Source organism: Alligator sinensis, unplaced genomic scaffold (assembly GCF_000455745.1).
Source record: "Alligator sinensis unplaced genomic scaffold, ASM45574v1 scaffold135_2, whole genome shotgun sequence".
Taxonomy (NCBI): Eukaryota; Metazoa; Chordata; order Crocodylia; family Alligatoridae; genus Alligator; species Alligator sinensis.
Window position 1 is genome coordinate 1402314 of NW_005842067.1, and position 16059 is coordinate 1418372.

Sequence of the window (16059 nt, forward strand, 5' to 3'; positions counted from 1 at the left end):
CAGGGGGTCAGGCTAGATGATCTGTTCAGGTCCCTCCTGACCCTAGCTACTATGAATTTAAAGTCAGGCTGTTATCTAAATCCTAACCTAAACAAAAGTTTTACTTGCACATTGGTTCAACTGAAAGACAATGCCCCATTAAAATCTTAGTTTATCTTTTACAGACCTGCTTGTTAACTTTTCTGTTAAACAAAACAGCACAAACAATTGCTAGGAGGTACCACCGATTATTTTATTTCTTATATGTCATCCTTCCCCAAAAAGTGCCCAGGGTTGCTTACAATGAAGACAAATGAAAGAAACTGTGTCACATTTATAATAAAAATTGTTTCATAAATTGCTGGACTAGAATCCCTCTACAACTCTAGGCAACCATGCTCATCTTTTGGTTGCGCTGTTTGCTTTATGCCAGACTGACAGTTCAACCTACAGAAGCTGTTTAAGGAACAAGCCATTCTCTACTACTTAGCTGCTTCTGTTGGTATACTTACTTGCTAGAAGTAAGTTGAACTTTAGGAGGACCAATCTACTGCTCAATACCGATCTCTTATGCCTTTAGGCTCAACCATCCTATACTTAAAATTATCAGGCCTTTGTACCACATGGGCATTGTTTCTTACCTGCAATGCACAGCCTCGAGCAACAGCCTCATCTGCATTCAATGTTGTACTGATTTCTTTACCAAAAAATTTACTGATCTTCTCTTTTACAGCAGGGATTCTTGTAGCGCCACCAATTATTTCTACTGCATATATATCCTCTTTCTTTAACTCTAGAAAAAAGTTGCATATATTGGTGTAGGGTTTTCCATCACAACAAAGCTCTTAAATGGGCAGAAATAAGTTTAAACAAGATACTACTAAATGAATTATGCTTTCTAGAGATTTTACTGGAAATTTTGCTACATGCACACAGGTATCCATCCTATTTACCCAGGTATTTGTCAGATTTTTATGCAACTCGCAATTGCAAGTAAATGAAGTCTGCCAAATTAAGAAACTTATATTTGGCATATAGCTAAAGAGAACGATCCCCATGGATATTTTCTCCTTTGTGCGCACCATTAGACACTGTAGCCAACAGAATATTTGTATACTTACTGGCTTGTTCCAGAACACTGCGAAGAGGTGGTTCTACCCTAGCCAGAAGACCTTCGCACATCTCTAAAAATTTACTCCTGTTGGAAGAGATCATAACCGATATTTTCATTTCCAACGAATGACAAAGCACATTTTATTTTTGCAGAAAGATGCAAATTTAATATTCTGTAACAACATATTTCAAAGTGTTCCTTTGCTACAGAACTAGCAGAGGAGATGTATGCAACATTAATTTTTATATTGATAGATAAAAGCTGAACATGCTGCAAAATGTAATTTTGAACATCTTCCAAATTACAGCAATAAAGAACCAGGCATTTTGGTTTATACTTTTAAGAGAGATCCCATTCTCAAGAGATACTTAGGCTTCCTTAACCCCTCCTAAAAAAATCAGGCATCTTTTATGTTAGGATGCTGCCCAGAACCTCTGGTCAGTATTGCACTCCCAGTGTGCTAAGGGCACTACTGACACACAATCCCCGCCTTATATTACATTACAACTGTTTGTTTCTAACTAGTATTTTGCGTTTGCTATAGTCAACATGCATACAATTTGAAATACTGAACAAAACTGAAATACTAATCCAAAAAACCTCTTTTTTATTGCACCTACTGTTGAACAGAAGTTAGAACTGAAGTCTGAACAACGTGCTTTTAAGTTGTTCAAGTGATCACATGACCTCAACAGTAGTTACAAAATCTATGAAAGTCAGTTTACACTATTCCCTCTCTTCCACTGTACAAAATGCCACTATTGCCATTTGCAAACACTTATATTTCTTGACAGCCTCACTGTCTATTTTTATTGGCAACTGAAAAGGTAATAGGTTTAGTACTACCAAATTTCAGTGTTCTACAAATTGCAATCTTAGTAATTTAAGTCTTCTAGCACTTGCTCATCTCAAAAGTAAATCTTGCTTTGAGGTATACCATGCAGGACTACAGGATAACTCACTATTTAAACTGTGACCTTCAAAACTGCCAACCCCACACACCCTTGAAAAAAAAAAAAAAAAAAAAAAAAAATTGGGCATTAGTAACTTTGGCTCCCAGTCACTGGTAAGTACTCTGGTGCCAACAGCTTATGTACGTAACCTAAAAATAGCAAAAGGACACACATTTATATTATTATTACTACCTTTTGCATTTTTTTTTTTTTTTTGGAACTCAAGACTTTCTATAAAGGAATCTGAAAATACCTGTTCATTGTTCCAGAAACATCTATGTCATTCATGAAGCATTCAATGTTCATTGGGAGGTCAGAAGCATTAGCACTCATCAGCTTCTTCAATTTCTCACATTCTTGATGCAACCTCAACAATGGACGAATCTTTGTCTTGATGTCAAGTTTGTATTTCTTCCCAAACTCTTCACAAAAATAGCCAACCAACATCTCATCAAATTTCCTTCCTCCAAGTGTGGTGTCAAATGCCGTGGCAAGAACCTAGAAGGAAAAAAAGCCAACAATTTCAACAAAGATTGAACATAACTAAAAAAAAACACCCCAAAAAAACCTACTTCAAAACCTATGGGTAACTACATTTCAAACAATATCGTTGCCTGAACACGCAGATTAGTTTGACATCAAGATTCTGTCTAGAGGTATCACACCTGGCTGCTCCAACACAGTTCTTTCTTTGTAGTAATGGTAGGAACAAAACCAGAATCCAACACAGTGCCCAGTTTTATTCTGCACCTGCCACCACTGGTGGGGAAATGCCTCGTGTTGGAGCAGCACGGTTACAGCTTTCTGCTACTAGAAGAAAAAAGAATCAAGTATTAGCCTTTTATTCCTGCCCCTCAAAATCCCAATCCTTTAACTGGTCTGCCTCCCATTAGCAAATTCATTCCATGTTGTTCTGGTACACTTCACAAGAAGAAACGAAGCTATTTCTTCCATATGTGTCACTAAGAATACAACAGCATTATCTAGCTGGTATACTCATAGGGATGCATCTGGTCTTTCACCCTGTCCAGTACTGTAAAAATGGGTAACACTTTAGTTACCATGTACGCAGCTGGTCAGATTCTTAAGCAAGTCGTATTGTATCTGTTTACATCAGTTACCCGCTACTGAACACCCCAAAATGGAGTAGTAGCCTGTTATAGCAAAAGAACGGTGTAATGGTTTGACAGTTACATTAGTTTTATGTAGCCACAGAGCAAATCTACTAACTTCCAACCATATGTACAGACAGACTCCCTGTGCAAGAGCATGGAAATAAAAAGTTTCAGTATCCACAAATATCAAAAGGCAACTCAATCTCATCATGTGTTCATACGGCGAAACAAGCAGCTAGAGCAACAGGGACATGTTCCCTCAAAGAAAATTACTGCCTTTGTGTTGCAGAATAACTTGGTGTCAGCTTCAAGTCTAATACTAGACTTGGGGTGACAGCTATTCCAAACAGCACAGAAAGACAGTTTGCTAAGCTTTTCCAACACACAGAATATTGGTGGAGACAGTTACAATAACTCATACTCTGACTTAGTTACTAGGAAGGTTTTCAACCTCTCCCCTAAACCTTTACTACAGGTGAGTCATAACCCCATTTCATATTTGGTGTGTCATGAGGGTGCGATACCAAGCTAAAAATAAACTCATTTGTCCTCTTCATTCTTTCCTCTAGCAGAAGAGTGCTCATTTCATTCATTTACAGCCTGGTATCTACAAAATCCTTTATTTCCAATTTGTCTGAATTAAAGATAATGTCACAGAAAAAACTACTTTATCACCTGCATATGCACATACACCTCACCACAGTCTAAAGAGGCCTCCTCCCTCAGTTTCTAAAAAATTAATTCCAGTTTTAAGAGTTCCTTCATGGTCATAGCTTATTGACTTGATATTCACTCTGCTCTGACCCACAGTAAGAGTGAATTTTCGTGCTGTATCACATTACATTCAAATCTAACTTATTTGAATGTAATGAGAGTTCCAAGTCGCAGTGCCTTCCAAGTCTATTGTGTAGTCAAAGAAAATAAATGTAAGGGCCCTATCCAGCTCTTCAGGTTTGTGCTTATTAGCAGCTTCCCTTAAATACATACTATTCCTGGTGCTTCACACTGTTAATGTAACCAAGTATTTTCATAAAACTAATCTGATCTTGAAGCACGTTGCAGCCTTCTAATTACGTACACAACTCACTGAAATTCCACTGAATACACGCCAAAGTCTTTAGCTTAGTTTTCAGTTCTCAAGGCATTAATCTAACTGAGCTCCCATGACAATACACTCCTGTTTATTCAGCTAAAAGGAACAATACAGATTGCCAAGTCTGCCTGCTACAGGAAGGTTAACAGCATTTAACAGTTCTATCTTATGGCAAAAAGGCCTTTTAGTATCTTACTAGAGGAAACTTAAATGCATGGACAACTGTGCTTCAGCAAGCATGTAAGTATAACTCAAGCAGCTTCTTTTGCTTGCTTAACCTTCATTCACACTTAATACAGTGTTCACAGGAAATTTAAAAAAAATAAAGTCCTTATGAGAATCAGATTAGGCGAACATACTAGTAACTATCTAGTAATTCCTACTTTGATACTTGTGACCAAATTTGAGCATCTTTCAGAAATATAGCACATTTTAAGATTAAGATAACCCAATACTGTAAAAAAAAAATATATATATTTTTAGTCTTACACCTTTCAAAAGAAGTTTAAAGAATCAAGATCTCAGTTATTGTTTCCCATAAATACATGGAATTCTTTACTATTAAATGGATTCATAAGATTGTTTACTTTAAGTTTTCCTTTGTTGAACGCGCATACTGAAACTTGATATGCAGAATGTCCCATATCCACAAATACAACATTTCTTGGCTTCTCTTCTAGGGCAGGGAGGTCTTGCTTATAGATTCCATATGCGAGGGCAACTAGACAAAGGAGAGACAAGTCAACACACTATACACCACAGTAACTCAGCAATTTGGGTGTTGTTTTCTTAAGCCTGCATTTATTGAAGCAACAACTATATTAAAACCCTAATAATTCTCAAAGTTTGAATAAGATTATATCTAGATCCTTTCCTAATCACCTAGAAGGGCAATAGTATGAAAGACCACTTATAAAAAAAAAAATATAGCATTATTCTTCCAAAGTAGTCATATAAAAATAAGATGTTCTTACAATTATGTATTGAAATACAATTACTAGCTCCAAAATCATCTGGAGATAAAGGACCATAGAAGTAACCCAGGAACTTCTGAGAGCCACCAGTATCAGTTTTAGAGTTCATCTGATTTAACCATCACTATTCCCTGCCCATAAGGACAATGTCAGGGGATGAAGTTTCATAGCCTTATTAACTGTAATAAAGGGAACAAAATTACCTGCAGTAGTTTCATTTATTAATTTCAGGCAATTAAGGCCAGCAATCTGCGTAGCATCCATCACTGATCTCCTCTCTGCATCCGTATAGAAACATGGAACCTGCAAGAATTGTACATGGCTGAGAAACCCAATTTAGAAGAGAAATCCTACACTGAACCAGAAAAAAACACTGTTTAAAATATCTGGTACTGAGGCCAAAGGATGTTTTACTTTGAGTAGTTCTTTCACGTCTAAAACTTGTTTTGAAGTGTTCCAAGTGAGGAAAAGCAAGCATTTTGTGGAAAAAAGAAACGTTTGGCTTGTTTACTTAAAAAGACCCCCTCTCATCTTTCATTCACTGATTTTAGTCAACACAGAGTGCAAACAACTACGGCAGCAGTTTATGATATATTCTAATGTTAGCAGAATGAGTGAGAGAAAGATGCAAGTCAGAGTCAGTTGAACAGAGAAAGCAAGAACACTGAATTTTGCCACCAGACTTCAACAGTACTACAGAGCCAAGTTTAGTATAAAAACTAAGTTTACCATCAACTACTTACAGAAACAACACAGTCAAGTACAGGCTTCTTAAGTGCATTCTCTGCAGTTTCTTTTAGTTTAGTGAGAAGCATCCCCATTATCTGCTCAATGGTGAAATTTCTTTCTTCTTCCATATACATAACCTTTATGGAAGAAAACATGTTTAAGGAATAAGCTACAAGAAGAACAATGCTCAAATGAAACAACCTGGCATGAACCTGCCAGAGAAATAAGTGGTGTTTAATGAGGGTGACCATAAGTCCTTGTAGTTGAGAATTATGATGGGCATTCCAGAAACGCAGGGGCACGGGGTAGCCTAGGCAAGAGCTGGAACAGCGTGGAGCATCTTGCAGGTGGGCAGGCAACCACCGCAGTGTCCCAAATTACCCAGATGATATAGAAACCCTGGATATATATATATTTGCTTTAAGCAAAACAAGCCTAACAACAGAAGCATATTTCTTCAATTCCACCGCCCACCAACACTAAACTGACCTGCTTTTGCCATGCAACTATTGAAGGACAAATTAAGGACAGTTTTAAATTTCATACAAGTTGACATTTGAGAACTTGAGAGATTCTAGTAGTCAGTTTGAAAAAGGATAATTATACAAATGATGTATCCTGGGTACAGTTTTTCAGGGTCCAAAATGCTGCAGAAAATACACAGTTCACTCAGTGCTGTTCAAAGGAATAGGCTTATAAAAGCCCCAGCATATACTCTAAATTAAAATAATTCAAATCACTACTGAATAGATTTTGTAAAACAAGCAGAGTATTTCAGACTTCTATATATCTCCTCTTTCTGGGCTGCATCTGAAACCTCAGTAGTAAGTCCTGTATTCTGTACTCCCTTCTTCACCCAAACTCACCATGGAGTGCAAAAAAGTGCCACTGCAACAGAGTAGTTTTCTTAAAGGCAGAATTAAAAAAATGCCACTAACAGAGTTCAAATCGAGGATGAGTAGACCGCAAGTGAAAAAAAGTAATCCAAGTTTTAATTCCTGTATGGACACGTTTGTCCAATGATATGTTAGTCAGAAACATCTGCTCCAAGCGAGAAATCAAGAGAGTTCAGGTTCTAGGCACACGAAAATTTGCACAGATCCTTACAGTGTTATTTACAGTCCTAGTCAATTTGTCTGTTGACAGTCTGTTTATCTATTGTTCTCAAGTTATGAAAGAAATATTCAGGTTCACTTCAGAAGGCAGTTTTAAGGAACAGGCTTAAAGTAATTGTTGCTTTGAATTTGAGATCTCTGAAGAACTAAAACTAAATTGGCCCTCAATTCACCAGTAAAGATTTTCCCCATTCACAAAGATGGAAGAGGTACCAATACAAAGGTTACAAAAATAGATAAATGGTAAAAGCACCACCACTGCCTTCCCCCACAGATCTTTTCCAAGTGTATCCAACTCACCTTGATGCCAGCTGAGCCTGTTGGCAGCTGAACAAGTTCATAGGCAAGGTTGGCTTTTTCAGCTTGAACAAAGGGATCTGAGAATGCACGGCCATGAAATCTTTTAAAGCCTTGTACTGTGTTCTTTGCATTTGAAATAACCTAAATAGGGGAAAATATCATTAATACAAAGTGACGAGGGACCTTCTAAATTTCAAACAAAAAATAAGAAAACTACATGTTTCTGTTAGTCTTCCCTGCCAGATTTTGTATTTTCAGTCACGACAAGGCAGCAGCTAAAAGAGCCAAAATGTAAACAGACTCTGATCTCCCAAATTATTCTTGCAGGAATTTTGGGACTTTTTCAAATTCTAGCATGGACTCTGCGTGTCTGGTCAGCTTTCCTTTGCTACTGAAAGAACTGTGAAAAACCGGAGAGGAATACATTTAAAATACTGAGGGAAGAAACTGGTAGGGGACTGCAAATTAGGCAGTTATTGTACCAGGCAGATGGTATACTTCAACTCCAACCTGATTTTAAATGACTGCCTTTAAAAAGCAACTTGGTTTTAATTTCCAGGAATCCAGTGGTCAGAGGTCAAGTTTCATATCAACTGTTTCCTGCATCACTGATGCACCTACAAAACAGTAAAATCTTAAGAGAAACAGGTCAAGCACACGCAGAAGGAGAAATTCCAGCAAGACATTTGCATTCAACTCAAGAGCAAGAGAAATACAGGTTTCCCTTGCTTTATGTAGGTTCTCTATGTGCAAATTCACTCTTATGCAATGACCCTTTTTATACCAAAAAATCTGTCACGTGCAGTATATAAATTTACTCTTATGCGATCTGTGTGGTGGAAGCCCAGTCAGCTGCTTTGTGCAGTACTGAGTGTCCTGTGTGGATCTATGCTCCTCGCTTTGTCTGCGATACGCGTTTCTGTCGTTGCCATCCCCGTTATGATAGTGCCCTGTATTTGTGTGTACTGTCTGCTGTTGGCGAGTACCAAAATTGTTTTGTAAAAGTGGTAGAAATGGGTCTGGGGCTCAGTACAGTCGAGGTCTTGGAACATATCCCTATTTGTTATACTGTAAAGTGTATTCCCTTTAAGTGAATTCGAGTTATGCGCTGTTTTCCAGGAATGCATGTACAGCATAAAGCAAGGGAAACCTGTAATAATAATAATAATAAATCAAACAAATGAAGGGGCACACTTATAGCATGTTTGTGTCTCAACATTTTCAGGATTCTAGACATTAAGGCTCCATCCAGACAGGCACGGACATGCAGTATGTGGCACCAGAGACCTGTCTGCAGCACCAGACACTGCACTTGCAGGCATTTCCCACACCGCTACCTTGCAGAGTAGGTGGTTTTTTTGATGCTGGGAGATCCCGTGGTCAAGAAAACACGCCAAAAAAAAAGTGGGACAGTATATGTGGCAGCAGCGTATACCACCCAAAAACAGAACCTAGCCAGCTGGAGCCACCCTCCAGCTGCTGGCCAGGCTTCATGCCACAGCTACACCCCAGGAGGCCCCCAGGACCCTGGGTAAGGCTGCTGGGGCCAGATTGCCACACATGCAGCACAAATGAAACCTTGCCTTACCCCTAACCTGAACTGTCAATTCAACTCTTGGTCACCTCAGTTCAGGTCTAACTATTCCAATGAAATGATAATATATACGCAAACAAGATTAAAAAGAAAGCCACTTGGGCTGAAGAATCAGGCACTCAAGCAAGTTATGCAAACCAATTTTTATGTGGCCCACAAGATTAACTGTGCCACTTCTGCCTCAAACCTGTGCACCTGATCCATGAAACCTGGAATCGGATGGAAAGAACAGCCTGAAATCATGTTAATAAAACTTACAAGGTACCTACCCACCATGGGTATCCAGTCCACAAGTAACTGTGAATCTGGCATTTCACTTTGACCAACAGGATTTTCATCATCAAGCGCTTTAAGGGGGAAGTTATACCTTTTACTATGAAAAGTAATAAACTCTTAATCACCTACCCAAAATAATGACAGATTATATTAGCATTAAAGACTGAACAGCTAAAAATAAATTTAACATACAACAATTAGGATTTCACTTAAAAACAAGCAACTGTTTGTATGCATCTTCATATATGAGAAGATACTAACCACTAATACAAAAGTAATGTGTTTTCAGTTGCTTTGCTTTTGGTTAAGGTAATTCTTGAACACAAAATCCTTACCTGACTTTTAGCTGCAGCTCCAATTGAACGATTCTTGGGTCCAAAGGATATACAGGATCTATAATGAGAAGTGTTTCCATTGAAATAAGATTGCTTTTGACACAAGCAGCTCCCTTCCCCCATCACTTTTAAAGATCAGAACTAACCATCCCAAACAGTCATATTAGCCCTGTAGAACTGAACATGCCACTGACACTCTAGAGTAATATTTTAAAAACTACAGTACTCAATGGAGTTTTGTTACAAGACAGAGATACCTATTTAGAGCCACCACAGGAATCCCTAAAATGTTAGTATGCTGGATCAGTGGCAAAGGGAAGAGACCCAAAATAGTGGTGCACTGATATACTGGTTGGCTGTGGGATAGGCACCAATACAAGAAGAAATGACATTATTGGCTATTGGCTTTTTTGGTTGTAGCCGATAATTATGGCCACATTCCTGGAGCAACCTGGCAAGCCTAGTCCAGTCCCCATGCCCCACTGCAGACTACAGGTCCCTGCAAGCAGTGGGAGAGGGAAGAGGTGCCAGGGAGCGGTCACAGGGCACTACGCTCAGCAACAAAGGGACTGTTACCAGTTCCTGCTGCTGCTGCCACTGCCATGGCAACACTGTATATGCAGCAGGGGCCTGAGTGCTGGGGCTGCTGCAGAGATGTCGGGCTGCATGCAGGTGGGATAAGGCACTGTGTGAGGGACACTGCGCTCTACCAGGCATCAGGTACCTTTGCAAAAAGTGGTTGAGCTCGGCTGTGCAGGGTCCACCAGTGCTGAGGCAGTGGCATGCTTTGGGGCTTCAAACACCTGGTGTTGCTGTCCACATGAGGGTCCGTCCCACCCGTCTGGGACAGCAGCACGGGCCATGTGGGAAGCAGGGCTGTGGGTAGGAGCCGTGGGTGAGGGGGTAACATGTGTGGGAATAAGGTAGTCACTGCCTTCCTCATCGAGGGCCAGAGCAGGGTTATGTCAGTAGTTTTCAATGCCTTGCACCATTACTAAATATTGGTTATTGGATTGACATTGGCTCATATGGTTGGTTAATCATCAGCTATAAGTATCAGACAAGAAAATCTTTATTGGTACACCCATAACCCAAAAAACTTATGTAAACACAAGTGCATTAAAAGGATTAACTGCTCATTGTAGTATTTGCAATTTCAGATCTAAATTTCAGATCTAAACATCAACCTTCTTACTTAAAAGGAGGCCATAATCTATAAGCAACTTCTATTTGAAGATTTGTTAACAAAAGCAATTTACACAACTTTACTAAAAGGTTCCCAGAAAAGTGATGTGGCAAAGGAAGTTATCACACTCAAGAGAAATTAATTGTTAGCCATTAATATAGATGCCCCTGTACCTCAGGTGTCCTCAACTAATTAATACAAAGAAAAAACTTCCAGTCCCCACCACTCCCATGCAAACTTGTCTACGGTTCTAAGAATCTACACAGTCTGCCACCTTCATTCGCACATCTTGCCCCTCACTAGAATTGTAAAACTTCAAATTTGAGTGGGGAAAGGGTGCAGGCAGGTGGAGGGATAAAGCATAAAGAAAAGGCCCACAAATAAAATGAAGACATTAAAGGTTTGAATTATGGAAAGCCAAATAGCAACTCTTAACGTACAAAAATTCCGGTGGCCACTAGTTCTACAACAGACAGAAGGCCCCACTGCTTAAATAAGCACAGTTCTTACAGATCATTAATCCTCCTTATTTTTTGCATGGTAAACTGTAGAAACCTCACAAAATTAAAATCATATAAAAATGAAATTAAACATTATTCCATATTGTTCCTTCAAGCAACTTCTCTATATTGTTACTTGCTTTTGTGAAATAAGGCCTGTGCCTCTCCACGTAGTTTTGGATTTCTATAAGCATCTTTAAATAGCATAATGGTTACTTATCCCAAAGTAATAGGCAACGGGTATTTTTTTTTAATACAACAAGTGTCTGTCCCATGGAAAATGAAAATCAGGCTTCCAAAATACCCTATTATGATGAACTAACTTGCCACACAGCAACAATACATAATAGCAGAAAAAAAATCTGCAGTGGCATGTGTTGATCATATTTACAGACAGAGGTAGTTAGTCATGTTAGTCTGAAGTCATGCAGAACACAGGGTAGAGGTGTACCGTATAGGCTAACTAAATCAGAGATGGATAGCATAAGCTGTCTTAAGCAGGGGCTTTCTTCATCAGACGCTGCATCATTCTTTTATAGCCATTTTGACACATTACCTAGTTAACGGGTCAATGCTGATCATACACTTACTTAACTTCAATGTAACAAAACTAGGAAGGGATCAATTTATAAATCTATCTTGTACTCAAACAATTATGCAAGGGCTTGGTCAATAAAAAGCATCCATATTTTGCACCACTGAAACGTTGAAGTCAGTAACCCTAATGACGGAAGCGACAGAAAAAGAATTAAAGTCTGCTAAACACTTATCAAGAGAACAGATCTCAAATCTACTTTACCCACAGAAAAAGTACATCAGCACCAAAAGCATAAGTCTCCCCACCACGGTAGAGGCTAACTTTGACAGGCATGCCTCAAATTAGCCCCCTCCCATGCCCCGAGTGACACTCCAATTGGCTTCCTGTTTGACCTGGCTCCAATCTGTTTGACCTGCTGCTCTGCTTTCTGCTCCCTGCCCCATCTCCTCAATCTGCAGCTTGCCACACACAAAGGCTGCCCAGGCCATAACTTGGCAACTCCTGCCCATTTTGATATACTTATCTACAAACTGAGCTTCCGAGACATTTTTCTAACCATGCCTTGGTTAACAATGTAGTATGTTTGTTTTGCAGATTTCAAAACCCCTGTGAAATGCTAAGAAACAAAAGGGTCTCATTATTATTTCTATTTGAATGGATGGTTAATTTTTTCAGGTGGTTTGGGCACATGGAGCTGTTCCTTAACAGAACACAAATTTGGTGAAAACTAAATTTAACAAACAGTGATCCATTTTTTTAAATAGAAGAAAATATAAATCAGAGTTTAAATCCATTAGAAATGTAGTTAAAAGCTTGAAAACAGGATTTCAGCAAAGTTAGCTGTGAACTACCATAATACAATTGAACAAAGTAATAACCAAATCCTTGTGGTATATCCCAGAAGTTACCACATTTTGAATTATATTCATCCTCTCTTGCCACATGCTTCCTCTGAAAAATGGGTTCTTCCCTTTTGTCATATGATGGGAATACATATATTTACATACAGAAATTGCAACACTTTTACAAACTTAGTTTCTTAATCCACTTAGTTCATTTCATCTTCCTTTTACATTTATCAGAGAAATACAAAAATCAAGCTAAATTTATACCCATCACTCCAGCTACTTTAAGACTGCCCAAATTCAAAGCTGAGAATACTTATCTAGGACCAGCTCCTGTTTTGGGGTAATATGTACAGATCTCAAAATTTAATGCAAACTTAGTAAGAACTAAGAAGTGTAGATCAGAGGGCAAATATTTGACCACATATCACCTGCTTCCTTTAAACCACATTCATGTGCATTTAGTCAAAAGGATTTATGTTGCTGAGATTATAGATATATAGATAGATCTCCATACACTAGCGATTTTCCCATCAAGAATGACTGGGGGGGGGGCAGGCAGGGATGGAACAGTGCCACCCAGCACCCCATGCTGCTGCCACCTCCCAGGAATTTGGGGGGGGGGGAGGGGGGGGAGAAAGAGAGCTTGCACACTGCATCCAGCCACAGCACCCCCCCCGGGGAGACTGCAACAGCACAGGGTGGTCCTCCCCAACAGCAGCACTCCATCCCCACTCATCACTGTCGGCGAACTGCCTGTCAAGAATTGTGGGGGGACAAAGAAGCATAGCCTCTGTCACCACCACTGCCACTTCCCAGGAGCAGGGGAGAAAGCCTGTACAAGGTGGCTGCCGCCGCCACCCACCACCCTGTGCTGCTGTTGCTCCGCATCCAGCTGCGCGCCATACCCCGACCCTGCATGTCTGGCCCCGCACCACCCCCTCTCCCCGGAAAGCAGCGGCAGTGCAGGGTGGGTGATAGAACAGTGCAGGATGGGTGATAGCACTCTGTCCCCGCCCACCCTGCCTGTCATTCTTGACAACACTGGCTGGAGCCACACCCCACCCCATCAAAAGCATTACTGACAGGCACACAGACAGATGGACTAAGTCCTTTATAGATATAACCTCAATATAGCCACTACAAAGCATGCAATCAATGTAATATTACACCCCCCCCCCAGCGGCACCAGGTTGTATTAAACATCAGGAGAATCTCAGTATACACAAAGTCCAAAGGGCCCCAGAATGAATGTGATTTTCTACACCTCAGTATTATTTTGGAGTATGCAACTTGACACCTTACCACAGCCTGATTGTTATGAAATGCTAGTTACCTACACTAGGGAAATTGGGGGGAGACAAAGTCACTTTTTAGTTAATAAATGTCAATACTTAAGTTTCTAAAGTTTGTTTGAAGACTTTGGTTTAAGAGTACTTAACATTACACGTTCTATATTGTAATTAACACTACTATACTGTTAAACCACTACAAGCATCTTGAGTTTTATGGAAAAACGGAGTAGTGCAGAACATCAAGTTTAAGCCTCTAACAACTTTAACACGAATCCAGAATGGGTTTATATTTAAGCATCTCCTAACTGTTGCAATAATTGAAGATGCACTGCAGTGCACATATGGAAATGAAAAACTGTTTCTTTCAGTCTCTTAGAACTGAAATGGGAGGTTTTCCTGAAGCTTGGAAACTATTCCTGCAGTTAACCAGTATTTTTTTTTTTTTTTATCTCCAACCTGTTTAATGCATGAAAGACCTTGTTGTGAGCCTTCAGCCTGAATTAAATTGAATTCAATGAGCTGCGTTAACACTACAAGTACCGAAGTCTATATTTAAATTATTTCTTAAAAGTTTTTCAAACCTAGTTATTCCCCGATTCTATTTAACACTAGCTTCAATATTCTTTAACACACAATAGTTCTCTGCACTTAAAGAAAAAAATCTCTCCTCTATTCCTTCCTTGAGCAGCAGCAGAAATACAGCATCACTCCCTCAAGAAAGGTGATGGATGCCATATATTCTAGTTATCTTTACTATCTGAAAGAAAAGATTACATAAAAATGGACAAATGAAACTACCAGGTACTTTTCCTTTGGATGGGTTCTATGCAAAGCAAATTCCTACCAGCCTGTATTCAAATGAATAACCACTTAACCCTAACACAGTAGTGTTCAACCCATCTGGTCTACAGGCTGGATCCAGAGTATGGAGCCAAGTCACCTGGCCCAGGGGGCTCGATTTTCTTGGCCGATACTAATAGCCGGCGATTAACCAACCATATCAGCGGCAGTATCAGTTGTTGCAGTTCCTGGAGTCACAGCCACTCCCTCTACCACTAAATTTCCAGCCTCACCAGCCAAATGATATGGTTCCACCCTTTGGATCCAGCTCATGGACCAACCCTGCACCACTCATCCAACTCAAGGGGCTTCCCCTAAGGCCAGAAGTTTGGCAGTAGGAGAAGGGGCCATAGTGTTAGTCACTGCAGTTCCAGAAGCCACAGCAGCTAACACAGCCATCACTTACCAGGCTGCAAGTTTCCAGGCCCTTGGTGAGGCCTGTATCCTAGATAATACTGCTCTTGACCAGATCCAGCCCACAGGTCGCATCTTACATTGCATTACTGCAGTATGCTAAGACAGCTGTTTCCAACCTTTTTATACTGCGGACCAGCAAATTATCTGATTTACACATTTAAATTTAATTTAGATATTTAAATTTGATTTTTAGGGTGGGAGGGTTGGGGCACTGCAGCCACAGGCACTGGAGAACTCTGCAGGCGAGGGGGGGGCTGCCCAGGCGGTGGTCCAGGGGACCCAGGAAAGAGGGGCTCTGCTGCCTTTCCTAGGAGCAAGAAGCAGAGCCGCCTCCCCTCCCTGGGCATTTCCCTGCCCACATCCCCTTGCTCCCAGCCACAGGTGGAGCTGGGGGCCCTGGTACCTGGTGTGGTACCTGGCAGCGCCTTGTTGGGTGTGGCCACGGCAGTGGGAGTGAAACAGAGAGCATGCTGCCTCCCTCCTTCCTGGGGCTGCCCCGCCGCCCAGCTTTAACCCCGCACGCGACTGCTGGGGGCAGAAGCCACGACCCAGCAGCCAGGCTACAGCCCAGTGGTTGGCAACGTCTGTGCCGAGAGGCTGCAGTGCTGCTCTTTTTATAAAAGGCAGCTTCTTCCATCAGACTGTCCAAGGAGTCTCGTTATAACAGATCAGCGTTTCTCAGCCTGTGGGTCACGACCCCAAAGGGGGGAAACAAGCATGTAGGAAAGGGTCGCAAGCCGACTTTAAAAACATTATCCTTTACAGGAGAAAAATGTGGCTTTTCCCTCGCAGGCTGGCAGACTTGGGGGGGGGGGGGGGGGGGGAGGGGGGGCTGCAGCTGGCAGCCTGTAAAGGACCAGG

The 16059-nt window shown here is 40.6% G+C and overlaps 1 protein-coding gene across 2 annotated transcripts in view; it reads right to left on the minus strand.

Annotated features, from left to right (window-relative positions):
• HSPA4 (heat shock protein family A (Hsp70) member 4) overlaps positions 1-16059 on the minus strand; it is a 34617-nt gene that overhangs the window by 17910 nt on the left and 648 nt on the right. For both annotated transcript variants that reach the window (XM_006023550.3, XM_025204046.1), the window contains exons 2-9: positions 9578-9635; positions 7373-7513; positions 5972-6094; positions 5432-5531; positions 4842-4975; positions 2300-2544; positions 1101-1177; positions 621-772 (exon numbers count right to left, since the gene is read on the minus strand). In XM_006023550.3, the coding sequence (XP_006023612.1) occupies positions 621-772; positions 1101-1177; positions 2300-2544; positions 4842-4975; positions 5432-5531; positions 5972-6094; positions 7373-7513; positions 9578-9635 (1030 nt within the window). The remainder of the gene's footprint in view (positions 1-620; positions 773-1100; positions 1178-2299; positions 2545-4841; positions 4976-5431; positions 5532-5971; positions 6095-7372; positions 7514-9577; positions 9636-16059) is intronic.